This window comes from Lepisosteus oculatus, chromosome 6 (genome assembly GCF_040954835.1).
Source record: "Lepisosteus oculatus isolate fLepOcu1 chromosome 6, fLepOcu1.hap2, whole genome shotgun sequence".
Taxonomy (NCBI): domain Eukaryota; kingdom Metazoa; phylum Chordata; class Actinopteri; order Semionotiformes; family Lepisosteidae; genus Lepisosteus; species Lepisosteus oculatus.
Window position 1 is genome coordinate 45,500,112 of NC_090701.1, and position 18,749 is coordinate 45,518,860.

The following is an 18,749-nucleotide window of genomic DNA, read 5'->3' on the forward strand; positions in this document are numbered from 1 at the left end:
AATGACAAAATCTGCATTGTGTCATTGAACTGTGGGTGAAAACTGGAGCTGCCCTAGAACACAGAGTACATGCAAACTCCACACAGAAGGTGCCCCAGATTGGACTCTAAAGCAACAGCACTAACTGCACAACCATTGAGCCTCACCTTAACAGATAACTATTGACAATATTTGTTAATGGTGATTCCTGGCATTTACTATATACTGTAGCTCTTTTCTTTCCAAAGTCTTTCAAACATCATTACATATAGGAAGAAACCTACTTTATCACCAACTTTAGTGCAGCAATTCCATTGCACCATAGTTCAGTGGAATAAAAGGGAACATTCAGATATACCAGATTATCAAAGCCCAGAATGGGATTTAGTCAGTACACTGGGGTAACAATTAAAAACGGTGCCCCAAGATCTGTAATGGACTCTCTGAAGTTCTCATCTGAAGTTCAACAACTCTTACAACTCTTTTAGGTCACCATAAAGACGAACAGGCTTGGAAATTATTGTCAAGAGTGAAATGTGCCACCTACTGGTCAACCAATATCACTTAATGCAGCATCCTGTCTTCATTATTGTGGAAAGCGTTTTTGAATGTACTGTAAGTCAGGATGTGTTGTAAAATAACTTGTGTGTCCTCATGTACTGTAGTTATTTTTATGTTTTGGCTTTCCTCACAATTTTGTTTTAGATTGTTTTTACTGGTTATTACTATGATTATTTGTTTTCATGCTAAGTGCTTTTCTAAAGCATCTCATGTTCTTAAGTCACAATACACTTGACCTGATCATATTGATATTCTTTCACCTGTTATGTTGTTTCAATCTTAGTTTGAACGAAACAGTTCTCCTATCTCTCTCAATAGAACCACCGGGGGAGCTAGTAATATTGCACAGGACAAGGGTAGCTCTATAAAAATCAACTTCTCCTGAAGCTCAGCAACAGACATAATTCAGAAAACAGACACAAACCACAGTTACATCTAAAACTTATGAGAGCAAGCAGAGACCACTGGGAAACAGAAACACATTGAGGAGGCTAGAACCAACCGAATGTAGTGAGTGAACAGGGAGGTGTGGGGATAAAGATGTCCAATGCAGTACACTCTCGAGGACTGAAGTTGTGTGTCTGTGGCCTATAGCACCTGCTGTCACAAACGGGGCTCAGGCTATATTAGTTTGATTTTCATGAGTGAAGCATTCCAGCATGAAGTTAGAAGAGTGCTGCATTCCAAGAGGTACAGTATTTTTTTAATCTAAGAAAGATTAAACTGAAATTAAATGTTAACCAGCGGTAATATCAACATTCTGACTTTTCCCTTTCAAATTATCGTACGTCATCCTGCTACTTTAATGTAACATCTGCTCAATCAAACCTCTCAGTCATTGTTGGGTAGTGATTGCATCCCATTCCTTTTCTTTTTAAATACATTTAACTTTTAAGTCTTACTGTAGCAGCAAAAAGAAAGACAGAACATGGTGGTATTGCATTAGTTATTTTTTTTATTGAAGATAATTTGCCTTTATGAAAATATAATATTTATATAAATTATAATTATGCTGGATAAACTAAATGAGACAAAGGCGAGATTAATTCACACACTCTCTCAGACACATAGGATGATGTTTCCTTCTGAAATTCCTGGGCTCCACCCTTCAGGTCCATGAATAGTATTTCTCATGTGATCGCAATACAGGACACAATGAGGAGCAGAGTCAACACAGGAGACAGACGCTTTGAACTGAAGTTCAGGAGGCATATCGGCAAATTAGAAAATTTCACACAACTGTTCTAAATCACATTAATTCTCTGCATAAGCTATATATGAATCATGCAAACTCCTCTTTTTTGCATATTGTCTCGTGCATCTTTCCTCCACACTCTCAGCTTTGCAGATGCATCTTGTTTAACTCCTCTCTCTGAACAGGGGTTCGAGTCTCTTCATCCTGTAGCCAGGGAGCCAGGGAGCCAGGTACTCAGCCAAGTAAGTTAAGCCTAAACCTGTGCTTAAAATACTCAATACACATTTGCAATTCACCTGATTCTTGGATCTCATTACTCCTCATGAAAACCTGTTTAATGACTTTGTTTCCAAGTGGAAGGAAGTGCTAGGGACACCAGCCCCTGTTGAACAGTGTCCTGTCCCGAAGAGACCCGACAGCCCAAAGTTACATCTCTCATAACTCTCCTCTCCTCTCTGTATGCCTGATTCTCATTCTCTCACACACACACATCAGGCACAATCCTGAGAAGAGCAGAAAACAATCTGCTGTAAAAACTTGCATCCGCACAGGTTCAGCATTTTAAAGAAATAATTATTTTTTGAATAAGTTAATTACATAGAAATACAAAGTGCCCATTATGAAAGACTTTCCCCTATGAAAGAGAAACACTTCCACTTTCCATTCAGAGATTCAAGTAGGTGAACAGTGCATAATAAAAAAAAAACAATAATGATACTGTAAGTAACCCGTACTGTCGAGCTGTCTAGCCATGTTGCTGGAAACTCACAGCCGAACATGAGACTCTAATAAACAACTGATCAATTCTCAATTAAAATCTCAATCCATTTGGGCCTAGAAATAAATACATCTAACTGTTAATTCATTCATTTTCTTAGGTGATTATCAGATTCTCTCTCTTTAATTTCACTGTTCAGTACATAGAATGAGTAACAATGCTCATACATTTCACAACAGATTTGTTTTGCTATATCAAGTGTTAGGAGTCTGTAAAAGGCTTTTTTAGCGATTATGGGACTCTGAGAGGTACAGTAAAGTCCCTCAGGACACACACCTCCTCTGTCAACAGAGGATTATGGGAAATGTAGTTCTGATGGCAGAACTGTTTAAGGCTGTGAAGTCGGTGGGTCGTCTAGTACTGTAACACTATGTTAGGATTTGATTTTTTACCTTTTTTTGAGTGGTGCAATTTCTCTCCTTTAAATGGGAGCTGCAGTTTTGCAGTATTGTGCTAGAAGGGAGAAGAGGACAGCTTCTGAATCCTGGGGTTGACAAAGAATCAGTTGAACCAAAATAAGTGAAATTCAATCACTTCACAAAAAAAGTAACATCTACTGTAAATACATATATAAAAAAATAAAATACTCTTTTCCTAATACAGACAGGCTGGGCGGTGAGTATAATTGGATTGAAAATTACTGTGTTCCATTTTATATAGAAAATGAAGACATGCTTTTTTGTACTGCTTAAACGTCACTCTTAGAAAAGTGAAGTTGCCTCTTGGAACATTTCCTGTTGGTACTGCACTTGGTAAGATTGTCTTCGACGCCATCTCCGTCTGCAAGCGGCACAGCAGCGACATTGCAGACACTGTAATATAGAGACAAATACTGTTCACTGACACAGCACACAGTGTAATACAGAGACAAGAACTGCCCACTGATACAGCACACAGTCTAGGGGAGGTGCAGTGGCTCTGTGGCTCAGGATCTGCGCCTGTGGCTGGAAGGTTGCTGGTTCGTATCCTCCGGCTAGCAGAGGAATCCTACTCCGTTGGGCTCCTGAGCAAGGCCCTTAACCCCAGCTGCTCCAGGGGCAGTGTACAATAGCTGACCCTGCGCTCTGACCCCAAGCTTCTCTCCCTGTACGTGTGTCTGTGTCTCATGGAGAGCAAGCTGGGGTATGCGAAAAGACTAATTCCTAATGCAAGAAAATTGTATTTGGCCAATAAAGTGATCTTAGAATACAGAGACAAGCACTTCTCACTGACACAGCACACACTGTAATACAGAGACAAGCACTGCTCACTGACACAGCACACACTGTAAAACAGAGACAGCACAGCTCACTGACACATCAGACACTGTAAAACAGAGACAACACTGCTTACTGACACAGCACACACTGTAAAACAAAGACAAGCACTGCTCACTGACACAGCACACACTGTAAAACAGAGACAGCACAGCTCACTGACACAGCACATACTGTAAAACAGAGACAACACTGCTCACTGACACATCACACACTGTAAAACAGAGACAACACTGCTCACTGACACATCACACACTGTAAAACAGAGACAGCACAGCTCACTGACACAGCACACACTGTAAAACAGAGACAGCACAGCTCACTGACACAGCACATATTGTAAAACAGAGACAACACTGCTCACTGACACATCACACACTGTAAAACAGAGACAAGCACTGCTCACTGACACAGCACACACTGTATCACTCACATATCCCAGTTTACTTACACACAGAAGGATCCAGAGGGGCAAGAGGAGGATTGCAATCCCACAGGGGATGATGATAGCCAGGGCCCAGCCTGGGAAACCCCCTTTACTGGCTGTGGTGGATGCTAATGAGATTAGGAGGACAGAAGTACTGGGAGCTCCTGTTGTAGTCAGATCGCCTGCATGTGAAAACAAAGAACAGCGTATTGAGGATCTTACTGCTCTTAGTGCAGTTGTTCATTCATTCTTACTGGACTCTGTCACTGACTGGACTAAGTACAACACATCAGTGCCAGTACATCTTTTAAAAATAATAAATAAAATAAAATTGTGAACAGTAAAATAATTTGACCATACCACTGATTTTGAGAATCTCGGCCAGGAAATTACTGGGAATCTTGATGTCTCCTTCTTCAAATCTGTACACCACATTGGCATAAATCACACTACTCATATTGCTGTGGAAACAGAGGAAGTCTGATCAGGTGACTCTCTAGAGGCTCTCTGAAGCTTTAGATGTGTATAAAAATGATTTTCCTGAAAGTTACAGTATGGTTGATGATGATTTTAACAATTATGAAGTCTTGGTTTTGCACAGATGTCATTGCATGTTCACTTGGATTTGGAGCTGGATAAGGAAGGAGAGAAGAGTATTTTAAATTGACTCACGTGAATTTTGTAGGAGGGAATGTGAACACGCTAGAATCTGGTTTTCCAAGGATTTGACTCAGCTGAAAAAGAATAGAACAAAGAGCCAAATGACCATGGGAACTACCTATTGCAAACATAAATGCAGCCAGAAAGTACAAGAGGCAATGTAAGATGTTGCATGGCCTATAATAGAAAAAAGTGACAGCTATATTCCTTTAGTATATACTTTTAGGAATGTGGAATGAAATCATCTTTGTTTTTTTTCTGTATATCTACAGTGTACATATATATTAATGCAGAATAAAAAGAGTCAGATGAAGTTCATGCTTTTTATCCATTTAACAAAGGTGTGACTGGAAAGTAAAACTCAATCTGACCTTAGACAAAATCGATCCACCAAGACCAAACCTCACTGTAATCCTAGACTTACTGTATACCATGCAGTAACATTGGGATTCACCCATAAACTTTGGGAAAATCTATATTTATCAAACTACTGATTTCCCTCCTTAATGTACAAAAGCACACATTTTGTGATAATTTAAAATCATATTCACTAGTGTTAGTCAATATCTATTAAATCTCTAGTACTAAAATGCCCATTGGACAGCATTTATCACAGTTCTTGTGATGTTCTTGAGTTCCCAAGTGTAAGAGTCTCACCAAGGAATTGACAGCGCTTTCAATTTCAGTGTACGTTCCATTTGTGAATTCAAAGCTTTCTGTAACAGGCAGACTGCTCAAATTGAAGCCCAGAATAATGGCAAATGAATATTCACTCATCCCTGAAAAGAAAGAAAAGGAGAGGGAGCATAAAAACCAATTTGGTCTCCTAATAATTCCTATCTGTGAATTGGCTTCATCACTGTGTTCTCCTCCCCACTGATAACTGATGTGTGGTGTGCGTACTGGAGCACTATGGCTGCCATTGCATCATCCAGGTGGGGCTGCACATTGGTGGTGGTGGAGGGGAGTCCTCATTACCTGTAAAGTGTTTTGAGTTGAGTATCCAGAAAAGCGCTCTATACAGTAAGTGTAAGGAATTATTATTCAATTATTAAAACTAAAGTAGGACTGTATCACAAGGTGACATTTCATCTTAGACAAGTATGGTCACAAGTGAGAAAAATAAGCTACTGCAACAGGGGAAAAACACAGGCAGACATTCTCTCAACAGGAGTGTTACAGCAGGAGACAAACATTTCCACAGTGTCTTAGAGAAAACATCTTAGGATCATAACAGACTGCAGCAGGCAGTCAGCAGTGAGCATGTTAATTTCAGCCAACCTGCCACTAGATGTTATTCAGGTCACTTGTACATTGATTCACAAGGGGTGAAACAGCTATTTACTTAGATAATTGGTGAAAGGTGAGAGTCACATTCTCACATGAGTTTCACTTTCTCTTTGTTATAGAAATGGATTCATGGGGATAGTGGATGTTGGGTTGCCTGATTTTGTGTGTGTGTGCAAATTGACTTGAATAAATCCTGAGTCACTGTATTTTTTCCATTAAGGTTGTCAAGAAGTACTGACTGAATATTACTGAGTGCCTTTTTTAATCTCATGATCACTGTGACAGGACATCAGCTGTGGTTTAACAGGGAGACCACAGCTGCCGCTAGTTACTTCAGTCCCAACTGTGCATAAGGAAGAGGAGAAGGATGTCTGCAGTTACTGACTGACTGTGTTGCTGTGCTTCTTTGTGCTCCATTGAGCAGATGTGAAGTGCAATCTAGGGTTTGTTGTGAAGCAGCTGGGATGTCATGGATCAACCTGTATGTTGGGTCAAAAAGAGTATTCTGAAGGAATGGTTACTGTTATAACTGACTTACTCTCATAAGAGATGTTTCTGACTGACACTCGATAGGTTCTCTCTGACTTGAAGGGCATCAGAAACAATTCATTGGCCATTTTCAGAACCACTTCCTCAGGAGGAGCTGGCTTTGTGGTGTTGAACTCCAGTCTGATGAACAGAAGTGCCCTGCCATTTCTGAAAAGACCAAAGAGATATTTTAGTTGTCTAAGGCAATACAACACTGAGGAGGGACGACAATCATTCCCTTAATCACTCTTCTCCTTCTGCTGCTTCAGTCACAAGACAACTCTCACAACAGGTTTATCGCCACCATCAAGTGACTTTGTTTCTGGGGATTTTGAAATCATCAACGTGTCCACCGGAAGGGATCTCCTTTCATTGGCACATGCAATTAGGCTTCAGGCCAAATAATTAGATTATTACTGAAGTAACATTACTTTGAGTTACCACAAGCATCTGTGTCGTATTTGTAAGATTAATGGATCAAACCTTAAGATTAACCTGAAGATGAGATGTTGGACGAATATTGAGACTTGCCTTTTAAGGGGTGGTGATACTGTTGGTATTGTAGTGGGAGCTGTAAGCGTTGTCACTGGCTGACCTGAATTGGAAAAGAAAAGTCACATGAAAAACTTGTTTGGACAAGTTTTTCTTACAGAAGGTTGTCTATAATAAGAACAAAAACAGCTATAATAATTCATTCAGTTTCTATAGTAGTTATATTACAAGAGCCCCTAGTATAATATATATAGAGAAAAGGCACTTATTTCACCACCTATATAATGCACAGATCCATTAATTGAGTTAAGGAGGAACGGCCATAGTCTTTCAAACATTGCAATGGGACTGCAATTTTTAATGATCACATTAAATTATTTAATGCAGGGTTGTTGCTTGACATTATTCTCATGCTTATTTTTCCAGACTGTGATTATTACTAAATAATGTTTTTGTATTGCAACTGACAAAGGATGAAGTAAAATGTCTCAGAAATGAGCATGCTTCTCCTCTCATTTGGGAACTGTCATGTATTCTTAAAGTAAAATAATAATATGACTTAATAGAGACTAAATATATACTGACTTAATTAGACTTCACTGTAATTACCCTCTAATTGTCTATAATTCCCCTGAACAAAGGCTAATCGGTATAGAGAAGAGAGCAATAAAATATTGATTACATCTACAAAAAACAGTATCCAGAGCTGCTAAAATCCCAAGGTCCTGATGAGCCCCAAAATATTACTCAAAACCTTGGATCTTTAGTCAAATCCATCTTAATCTTGTGGCTTGTGGTGTGATCTGCCGCAGGGAAGGGACATGAAGCAGAACTGAGAGCACAGATCGATGTCAGTTGAGTGCAAAGCCACTGAGAAAGGTAAGACTTGGAGCATTTAATCAAACACAGACCATAGGTCTTTGAGTAATGTAAGAAAACTGTAGGACCAGGAGAAATCTAATGTGAAAATGGAAATAATCATGCAAAGTATGCAATGCCAGACACCCAGGAATGTGGTAGCATGGCGAACAAGTCCAAAGAGTCCAAAAAGGAAAACTGGAGCACAGTCCAAGTTCCAGGTGCCGTGAGATCCATCCAAGACAGACAAGGCTAAAATCCAGAATGGGATCCGGAACAGGAACAGGGAACCAGGGAGATAAAAACAGGATAACGAGGCCAGGTGCTCCGAGCCCCAGACTCAGATGGTCGGGATGCTGTGATGAAGCCTATGCCATCGGGTCTCTCTTGGACCTGCTGGTAGGTGGGCTTCTGGGTGTCCATCTTCCAATGCTGAGCCAGGAATAGTGGGAGTGCCAGGCTTAAATAATAACAGGTCAAAACAGGGGGCAGGTGCACGTCATAAAATAAAATACAAAAGGGATTGAGCACCCTTAAGAGGAGGGATGACGATCACGACACTGATAAAGGAAAAAGGAGTCACTGTCTCATGAGTAGCCTACAACACCCAGTCTCTGAAGACAATAACTTCAATGGGAATTAGTCAGTTGTGCTCAGTGACTTGCAAAAACCTAGGCCATTTGCTGAATTAATTACTACCTATGGAAAGTCATGGAACCAAACTATGCCTAAAAATTTGAAAAAAATAATACAGAGGAACACAATTCTAAGTTACGGAACAATTCTAAATGCCTGAATCTGAATACTGCATAAGTCTGGTTGCTCTTGTTCCTACCACTGATGGTCAGAGTGGCTGTGATGTCCTTGACTGATCCAGTGATGTTCAGAAGCTCCTTCAGTAGTTTGCTTGGGCTCTTGATGTCTCCAGTGTTGAAGCTGTATATCATTTCGGCCTGGATCTGATTGTTCTCAGTTCTGTAAAAAGACAGAGTAATGGTGCTTGTCCTTGTTTCTCTTGCTGGGTACTCTTACACTTATAAAATAATATAACAAAATAATATTTTTGGTTGATGTTGGAGTCTATGTCTACATTTTAGTATAAAATATGTTTGAAGCTCAACAGAGAGATTGTGTCACAAGTGTTATGGTATTAACTCAAGTGGGTACTGCATTAAATAGGTTTGTAATTCTTTGAACAGATTTACCTGAATTTAGCTGGAGGGAACGTTGACTGGTTGTCACCCAAATGTTTATTAAGTATATCCTTAAACTGGAAAGAAAGTAAAACCAAAGACACAATGAAAGCCAAATCATCTCATCTAACTGAAATTATTTAGATGGAAATATTAATCACAGATATGCTGCATTTAGTCATCACAAAATGCAATTTATTTTGCTGGACATGTCAGTGTTATTTGACACAGTTCTGCTTTGTTTGCGAAAGATGCATGACCAAACATTCTTGTTTTAAAACTTATTTGCAGAGATTACACAATACTGTGAATACAAAAACTAGTTTAACACAAATTCTTAATATCTAACATACACAATATAACCGAAAATGGCTTTGTCCAATTGCCTATTTTTAGTTCTATTTTAGATCATGTAGATGCTCCTATATGTTCTGACTCACCACATCATTGATGGTCTCCTGGGTTTTGTTGTAAGTTTCATTGGTTAAATCAGCTCCTTCTGGAATGGTCAGATTGCTGATGAGGAAGCTGATATTGACAGCAAAGGCATCTGATGTTTTGTCTGTAAACAGTGAACATAATTATTGAACCCAGCAGAAAACACAACTAAAATAGTAAAAATACTTTATTTTATTTATTTACATGAGAAACCATAACTTACTCTCATAAGTGAATTTGAAGATGTTGACTAGATAGATTCCCAGAGATTTGTAAGGAGCCAGGACTGTAGACAGAGTTTTGATGACCTCAGCTTCACTGGGAGTATGTTGTGTGGTTATGAACTCAAGTCTTAGCACAGCAATGAGTGATCCATTTCTGCTAAAAATAGAAATAAGCTGTGACCTATGCATCTTCATTGATTAAATGTTTTCAATATTTTCTTCATGGTACACATATGCATATACAGTATATACTATACATTTAAAATGTGAGCATCTCTCAGCTGTGATCTCTACTGGTTGCACATGGGAATGATTACAACATACAGCTAATATTTTCTCCAGGGGTCACACCTCAAGATCACTAATTTGAATTAAGGATGATAAAATGACTTATTTTGAATGACACGGAGAGAAGTTTTGTGTGGTAACTGTTTAAGTTTGTGATTGGTATTAAAGCCACAAAAGGCTGAATCTAACACTTTCTATTGTAGTGTCTATTACTGAGACATTTAAGGCTACTGTTATAGAGCTACAGTGTTATACAGGTACAGGTATAACAGGTAGGACATTTTACAATAATCTTTTTTTTCCATTTTTGAAGTTGTGGCAGAAAAGTGTTTCTGTTTTTTACTCCTGTATTTCCTTTTGAAAATAAGGAAAATTAGTTGAAAGCCATGTTCATCATTATGCAGTACACTTATGTATCTTGACTTACAAGAGACTAGTTAGATGCATGAATAGAATCTTGGACTTACACTTTAATGGGAACTGAAGAAGCTGTTGTGATGGGGGCAGCAGCAGCCCTGGTCATTGTAACGGAAGCAAGAGACGTGAGCAATTTTGCTGAAGTAGCCGGAGATGTTGGAGGAAGAGTTGATGTCGAAGGTTCACTCATGGAGATATTAAACAAAGAAGCTGTAGTAGTGGGGGCAACTGGCGTAACTGTGGTGGAGGGTCTTGTCGAGGTTTCTGTTGTGACCATGGGCACAGGTGCTGCTGTCATGGGTGTGGTGGAAGGGGTGGTTTTCATTACGTGAGAAGTGCTTGTGGTTGCAAAGGTGGGTATAGACGTAGGGGTTAAAATAGTGGGGACTACCATGGGGGACACATTGGTGGGTCCTTTTGTTGTTGTAGTGGTGGGGACAGTAGTGGATATGGAAAGAAATTCTCCTGTAAGAGCTGCAGCTGTGCTCGTAGTACTGGAGAGTGTTACATTTGTGCTACTGATAGCTGGTGCCATGCTGATGGTGCTGGGTGGGACACCTGTGGTTGTATTGGTGGTTGTTGTTGTATTGGCATGTTTTGCAAAAGTAGTGGTTGTTACTGGTCTGATGGTAGTAAACTGTGTAACTGCTGAAACTGTAGGTACAGTTGTAGTTTTTGAAGAGCTTGTAGGTTTCATGTTTGGGGCAGCTAAGGTTGTAGTAGCTGAGACACCTGTGATTGTAGAAGATGGCAATTTTGTGATTGTCTGTGTTCGTGTGGTGGTAGCAGCATTTGTAGCTGTGGTTGATGGGGAAGCTGAGGTTGCAGTGGTGGGGGGAACTGTAATGACAGGGAGATGTGTGAATGTGGTTGTTGGTGAAGTTGTATTTATGATGGCAGTTCCTGTTGTGATGGGAACTGATGTGGTTGTCCTTGTCAGGGCAGCTGTGGTGGTTGGTGCAGTTGCAGTGGTGGAGATTGCTGCTGTGATTGAGGAAGAGGTAGCTGCAGTGGGAATTGTTGTTGAAATTTTAATGGGAGTACTTCTGGCTGTGTGCACTGTTGCAGTTGTTGTCATTGGGGCCACAGTGCCATTGGGTTCCATAATGGATGTAGTGCTATGGGGGATTGTGGTAAACATAGCATTTGTTGCTGGAACACTTGATAATTGGGTAGCTGTAGTTATTGTGCCTGATGTAGTTGTTGCAGTAAAGGTGAAGAATGTTGTAATTGTTGCAGCTGTGGTTGAAGGAGCTTTGCTGGTTGTGGTGGTGGAGAAAGATTCGGTTGGAACCATTGTAGTGCTTTGAGCTGATTTTCTAATGGTGAGAATATGTGGGAGAGTTGAGGCTGAGGGTGGGAGAATTGCAGTGGAGGAGGCAGCTGTAGCAGTAGCTTGCACAATTCTGGCTGTCGTGGGTGACACAGTAGTGGTGGACGATGCAGCTACAGGTGCATTAGTTGGCACAGTTCTGGTTGCCATGGGTAGGACAGCTACTGTGGAGGAGGAAGATCTATTTGCAGCAGCTTGTACTGTACTAGATATTGTATGTGAGACAGTTGTGGGTGTGGAGGAGACCGTCCTAGTGTTAGAGGCAACTACAGCAACACTATATGGCACAGTTCCGGGTATTGTGGGCAGGGCACTTGTGGTTGTGGGTGACAAACTTGTATGGGAGGAGACAGCTGTAATTTCAGCAGACAACACTGCTCTGGTTCTCGTGGGTGGGACAGTAGTGGTTGCGAAGGGGATACTTGCTTGGAACATGGAGGCAGGTGTCCTTGTAGCAAGTAATGAGGTTACAGAAGAAGATAAGGAGAAGACAGATGATCTTGATGGAGATGCTGTAGTTGAAGAAGTGGCTGTACTTGAAGATGTGATTGTTGTAGACATTGTAATACCATCTGGTTGAGAAATTGATGCTGCAGCTGATGTGGTCTGGAGAGTGGTTAAAACCATTGATCTGGTTGTTGATGGAAATGTTGTAGTTTCAGTAGATTGTGGATTTGGGCTCATGTTTGAATTTATTCTGGATGTGGTAGCAGGTGGAGTAGTACTTGTCAGAGCAGACACTGTACTTGGAAGCACAGCTAATATGGTTTGGATAGTGGTTGAAGCAGAAGGACTTGCTGGTTGAGATGTTATTGGTGTTGAAGAACCTGATATGCTTTGGAAAGTGGTTTTAATACTTGGAGCTTGTGTTGTGCTTGGATATGCTACAGATTCCATAGATGGAGGATTTGTAGACGTAGTTGAAGTTATTCTTGTGGTGGTAGCAGGTGGAGTAGTACTTGTAATAGCAGTTGTTATACTTGGTGGCGCATTTGATGTGGTTTTCATAGTTGTTGAAGTAGGAAGGAGAGTTGTTGTTGATGGAAGCGCTTTACCTGTAGTACCTTTTGTACTTGAATCTGTGGTTTGAGATACTGCACTTGTTGTTGTTGAAGAAAAAGAAGGTGTTGATGGAGATGCTGTAGGTGCTACAGGTGATGGATGTGAAGTGCTGATTGAGGTTATCGTATCAGTGGATTGTTGAGAAGTACTTGCTGGTTGAGCTGTTGTTGGTGTTGACGAAGCTGATGTACTTTGGAAAGTTGTTTTCATACTTGGACCTTGTGTTGTGGTTGGAGATGCTACAGATTCCATAGATGGAGCATTTGTAGACGTAGTTGAAGTTATACTTGTGGTGGTAGCAGGTGGAGTAGTACTTGTAATAGCGGTTGTTGTACTTGGTGGCGCACTTGATGTGGTTTTCATAGTTGTTGAAGTAGGAAGGAGAGTTGTTGTTGATGGAAGCGCTGTATTTGTAGTACTTCTTGTACTTGAATCTGTGGTTTTAGGTTCTGCACTTGTTGTTGTTGAAGAAAAAGTTGGTGTTGATGGAGATCCTGTAGGTGCTACAGGTGACGGATCTGAAGTGCTGATTGAGGTTATCGTATCAGTGGATTGTTGAGAAGTACTTGCTAGTTGAGATGTTGTTGGTGTTGACGAAGCTGATGTACTTTGGAAAGTGGTTTTTATACTTGGAGCTAGTGTTGTGGCTGGAGATGCTACAGATTCCATAGATGGAGCATTTGAAGACATAGTTGAAGTTATTCTTGTGGTGGTAGCAGGTGGAGAAGTGCTTTCAAGAGCAGTTGATTTACTTAGTGTCGCAGTTGATATGGTTTTGATAGTTGTTGAGTCAGGAAGGAGACTTGATGTTGATGGAAGACCTGGACTTGTAGTACTTCTTGTACTTGAATCTGTAATTTTAGGTTCTGCACTTGTTCTTGTTGAAGAAAAAGTTGGTGTTGATGGAGATGCTGTAGGTGCTACAGGTGATGGATGTGAAGTGCTGATTGCGGCTATCTTATCAGTGGATTGTTGAGAAGTACTTGCTGGTTGAGCTGTTGTTGGTGTTGAAGAAGTTGATGTACTTTGGAAAGTGGTTTTCATACTTGGAGCTTGTGTTGTGGTGTGAGATGCTTCAAACTCCATAGATGGAGGATTTGTAGACGTAGTTGAAGTTATTATTGTGGTGGTAGCAGGTGGAGTAGTACTTGTAAGAGCAGTTGATGTACTTGGTGGTGTAGTTGATATGGTTTGGATAGTTGTTGATTCAGGAAGGAGACTTGATGTTGATGGAAGTGCTGTACTTGTAGTCGTTGTTGGACTTGAATCTATAGTTTGAGGTACCGCACTTGTTGTTGTTGAAGAAAAAGATGTTGATGAAGATGCTAAAGGTGCTACAGGTGATGGATGTGAAGTGCGGATTGAGGATATCGTATCAGTGGATTGTTGCGACGTACTTGCTGGATGAGATGATGTTGGCGTTGAAGAAGCTGACGTACTTTGGAAAGTGGTTTTCATACTTGAAGCTTGTGTTGTGGTTGGAGATGCTACAGATTCCATAGATGGAGCAATTGTAGACATAGTTGAAGTTATTCTTGTGGTGGTAGCAGGTGGAGTAATTCTTTTAATAGCGGTTGTTGTACTTGGTGGCGCAGTTGATGTGGTTTTCATAGTTGTTGAAGTAGGAAGGAGAGTTGTTGTTGATGGAAGAGCTGTACTTGTAGTACGTTTTATACTTGAATCTGTGGTTTGAGATACTGCACTTGTTGTTGAAGAAACAGAAGGTGTTGATGGAGATGCTGTAGGTGCTACAGGTGATGGATGTGAAGTGCTGATTGAGGTTATCGTATCAGTGGATTGTTGAGACGTACTTGCTGGATGAGATGATGTTGGCGTTGAAGAAGCTGATGTACTTTGGAAAGTGGTTTTCATACTTGGAGCTTGTGTTGTGGTTGGAGATGCTACAGATTCCATAGATGGAGCATTTGTAGACGTAGTTGAAGTTATTCTTGTGGTTGTAGCAGGTGGAGTAGTACTTGTAATAGCGGTTGTTGTACATGGTGGCGCAGTTGATGTGGTTTGCATAGTTGTTGAGGCAGGAAGGAGAGTTGTTGTTGATGGAAGTGCTATACTTGTAGTCGTTGTTGGACTTGAATCTGTGGTTTGAGGTTCTGCACTTGTTGTTGTTGAAGAAAAAGTTGGTGTTGATGGAGATCCTGTAGGTGCTACAGGTGATGGATGTGAAGTGCTGATTGAGGTTATCGTATCAGTGGATTGTTGAGACGTATTTGCTGGATGAGATGATGTTGGCGTTGAAGAAGCTGATGTACTTTGGGAAGTGGTTTTCATACTTGGAGCTTGTGTTGTGGTTGGAGATGCTAAAGATTCCATAGATGGAGCATTTGAAGACATAGTTGAAGTTATTCTTGTGGTGGTAGCAGGTGGAGTAGTACTTGTAATAGCAGTTGTTGTACTTGGTGGTGCAGTTGATGTGGTTTTCATAGTTGTTGAAGTAGGAAGGAGAGTTGTTGTTGATGGAATCGCTGTACTTGTAGTACCTTTTGTACTTGAATCTGTGGTTTGAGATACTGCACTTGTTGTTGTTGAAGAAAAAAAAGGTGTTGATCGAGATGCTGTAGGTGCTACAAGTGATGGATGTGAAGTGCTGATTGAGGTTATCATATCAGTGGATTGTTGAGAAGTACTTGCTGGTTCAGCTGTTGTTGGTGTTGACGAAGCTGATGTACTTTGGAAAGTGGTTTTCATACTTGGAGCTTCTGTTGTGGTTGGAGATGCTACAGATTCCATAGATGGAGTATTTGTAGACGTAGTTGAAGTTATTCTTGTGGTGGTAGCAGGTGAAGTAGTACTTGTAATAGCGGTTATTGTACTTGGTGGCGCAGTTGATGTGGTTTGCATAGTTGTTGAGGCAGGAAGGAGAGTTGTTGTTGACGGAAGTGCTGTACTTGTAGTCGTTGTTGGACTTGAATCTATGGTTTGAGGTACCGCACTTGTTGTTGTTGAAGAAAAAGTTGGTGTTGATGGAGATGCTGAAGGTGCTACAGGTGATGGATGTGAAGTGCTGATTGAGGTTATCGTATCAGTGGATTGTTGAGAAGTACTTGCTGGTTGAGCTGTTGTTGGTGTTGACGAAGCTGATGTACTTTGGAAAGTTGTTTTCATACTTGGACCTTGTGTTGTGGTTGGAGATGCTACAGATTCCATAGATGGAGCATTTGTAGACGTAGTTGAAGTTATACTTGTGGTGGTAGCAGGTGGAGTAGTACTTGTAATAGCGGTTGTTGTACTTGGTGGCGCACTTGATGTGGTTTTCATAGTTGTTGAAGTAGGAAGGAGAGTTGTTGTTGATGGAAGCGCTGTATTTGTAGTACTTCTTGTACTTGAATCTGTGGTTTTAGGTTCTGCACTTGTTGTTGTTGAAGAAAAAGTTGGTGTTGATGGAGATCCTGTAGGTGCTACAGGTGATGGATGTGAAGTGCTGATTGAGGTTATCGTATCAGTGGATTGTTGAGAAGTACTTGCTGGTTGAGATGTTGTTGGTGTTGACGAAGCTGACGTACTTTGGAAAGTGGTTTTTATACTTGGAGCTAGTGTTGTGGTTGGAGATGCTACAGATTCCATAGATGGAGCATTTGAAGACATAGTTGAAGTTATTCTTGTGGTGGTAGCAGGTGGAGTAGTACTTGTAATAGCGGTTGTTGTACTTGGTGGTGCAGTTGATGTGGTTTTCATAGTTGTTGAAGTAGGAAGGAGAGTTGTTGTTGATGGAATCGCTGTACTTGTAGTACCTTTTGTACTTGAATCTGTGGTTTGAGATACTGCACTTGTTGTTGTTGAAGAAAAAGTTGGTGTTGATGGAGATGCTGTAGGTGCTACAGGTGATGGATGTGAAGTGCTGATTGAGGTTATCGTATCAGTTGATTGTTGAGACGTACTTGCTGGATGAGATGATGTTGGCGTTGAAGAAGCTGATGTACTTTGGAAAGTGGTTTTCATACTTGGAGCTTGTGTTGTGGTTGGAGATGCTACAGATTCCATAGATGGAGCATTTGTAGACGTAGTTGAAGTTATACTTGTGGTGGTAGCAGGTGGAGTAGTACTTGTAATAGCAGTTGTTGTACTTGGTGGCGCACTTGATGTGGTTTTCATAGTTGTTGAAGTAGGAAGGAGAGTTCTTGTTGATGGAAGCGCTGTATTTGTAGTACGTCTTGTACTTGAATCTGTGGTTTTAGGTTCTGCACTTGTTGTTGTTGAAGAAAAAGTTGATGTTGATGGAGATCCTGTAGGTGCTACAGGTGATGGATGTGAAGTGCTGATTGAGGTTATCGTATCAGTGGATTGTTGAGACGTACTTGCTGGATGAGATGATGTTGGCGTTGAAGAAGCTGATGTACTTTGGAAAGTGGTTTTCATACTTGGAGCTTGTGTTTTGGTTGGAGATGCTACAGATTCCATAGATGGAGCATTTGTAGACGTAGTTGAAGTTATTCTTGTGGTGGTAGCAGGTGGAGTAGTACTTATAATAGCGGTTGTTGTACTTGGTGGTGCAGTTGATGTGGTTTGCATAGTTGTTGAGGCAGGAAGGAGAGTTGTTGTTGACGGAAGTGCTGTACTTGTGGTCGTTGTTGGACTTGAATCTATGGTTTGAGGTACCGCACTTGTTGTTGTTGAAGAAAAAGATGGTGTTGATGGGGATGCTGAAGGTGCTACAGGTGATGGATGTGAAGTGCTGATTGAGGTTATCGTATCAGTGGATTGTTGAGACGTACTTGCTGGTTGAGATGATGTTGAAGTTGAAGGAGCTGATGTACTTTGGAAAGTGGTTTTCATACTTGGAGCTTGTGTTGTGGTTGGAGATGCTGCAGATTCCATAGATGGAGCAATTGTAGACATAGTTGAAGTTATTCTTGTGGTGGTAGCAGGTGGAGTAGTACTTGTAATAGCAGTTGTTATACTTGGTGGCGCATTTGATGTGGTTTTCATAGTTGTTGAAGTAGGAAGGAGAGTTGTTGTTGATGGAAGCGCTGTATTTGTAGTACTTCTTGTACTTGAATCGGTGGTTTTAGGTTCTGCACTTGTTGTTGTTGAAGAAAAAGTTGGTGTTGATGGAGATCCTGTAGGTGCTACAGGTGATGGATGTGAAGTGGTTTTCATACTTGGAGCTTGTGTTGTGGTTGGAGATGCTGCAGATTCCATAGATGGAGCAATTGTAGACGTAGTTGAAGTTATACTTGTGGTGGTAGCAGGTGGAGTAGTACTTGTAATAGCGGTTGTTGTACTTGGTGGCGCACTTGATGTGGTTTTCATAGTTGTTGAAGTAGGAAGGAGAGTTGTTGTTGATGGAATCGCTGTACTTGTAGTCGTTGTTGGACTTGAATCTGTGGTTTTAGGTTCTGCACTTGTTGTTGTTGAAGAAAAAGTTGGTGTTGATGGAGATGCAGAAGGTGCTACAGGTGATGGATGTGAAGTGCTGATTGAGGTTATCGTATCAGTGGTTTGTTGAGACGTACTTGCTGGTTGAGATGATGTTGGCGTTGAAGAAGCTGATGTACTTTGGAAAGTGGTTTTCATACTTGAAGCTTGTGTTGTGGTTGGAGATGCTACAGATTCCATAGATGGAGCATTTGAAGACATAGTTGTTCTTGTGGTGGTAGCAGGTGGAGTAGTACTTGTAATAGCGGTTGTTGTACTTGGTGGCGCAGTTGATGTGGTTTTCATAGTTGTTGAGGCAGGTTGGAGAGTTGTTGTTGATGGAAGTGCTGTACTTGTAGTCGTTGTTGGACTTGAATCTGTGGTTTGAGGTACCGCA

At 40.8% G+C, this 18,749-nt stretch overlaps 1 protein-coding gene across 2 annotated transcripts; it reads right to left on the bottom strand.

Annotated features, from left to right (window-relative positions):
• Window positions 1–1,517: 1,517 nt before the first annotated feature.
• On the bottom strand, window positions 1,518–13,431 carry LOC107076294 (mucin-2-like). 2 transcript variants are annotated; one of them, XM_069191479.1, is made up of 12 exons: window positions 10,635–13,431; window positions 9,879–10,033; window positions 9,658–9,779; window positions 9,230–9,294; window positions 8,860–8,999; window positions 7,206–7,269; window positions 6,685–6,842; window positions 5,514–5,635; window positions 4,869–4,930; window positions 4,557–4,657; window positions 4,221–4,378; window positions 1,518–3,325 (listed from the first exon to the last, which is right to left on the bottom strand). In XM_069191479.1, exons 1-12 carry the CDS (start codon window positions 13,340–13,342, stop codon window positions 3,215–3,217), a joined length of 3,966 nt encoding a protein of 1,321 aa, XP_069047580.1. In that variant the 5' UTR covers window positions 13,343–13,431; the 3' UTR covers window positions 1,518–3,214. The 2 variants fall into 2 exon arrangements, with proteins under 2 accessions (XP_069047580.1, XP_069047579.1); XM_069191478.1 differs by having other exon boundaries at window positions 9,879–10,036.
• Between the last annotated feature and the right edge of the window lie 5,318 nt (window positions 13,432–18,749).

Excerpts from the sequence above, each read along its gene's own strand:
- LOC107076294 (XM_069191478.1), bottom strand. The coding sequence starts at position 13,342 with ATGAAAACCACATCAAGTGCGCCACCAAGTACAACAACCGCTATTACA. Across the intron at positions 9,780-9,878 it reads CTTCAAATTCACTTATGAGA|ACAAAACATCAGATGCCTTT; the intron begins GTAAGTTATGGT and ends CACTGTTTACAG. Across the intron at positions 3,326-4,220 it reads CCCTCTGGATCCTTCTGTGT|TGTCTGCAATGTCGCTGCTG; the intron begins GTAAGTAAACTG and ends TCTATATTACAG.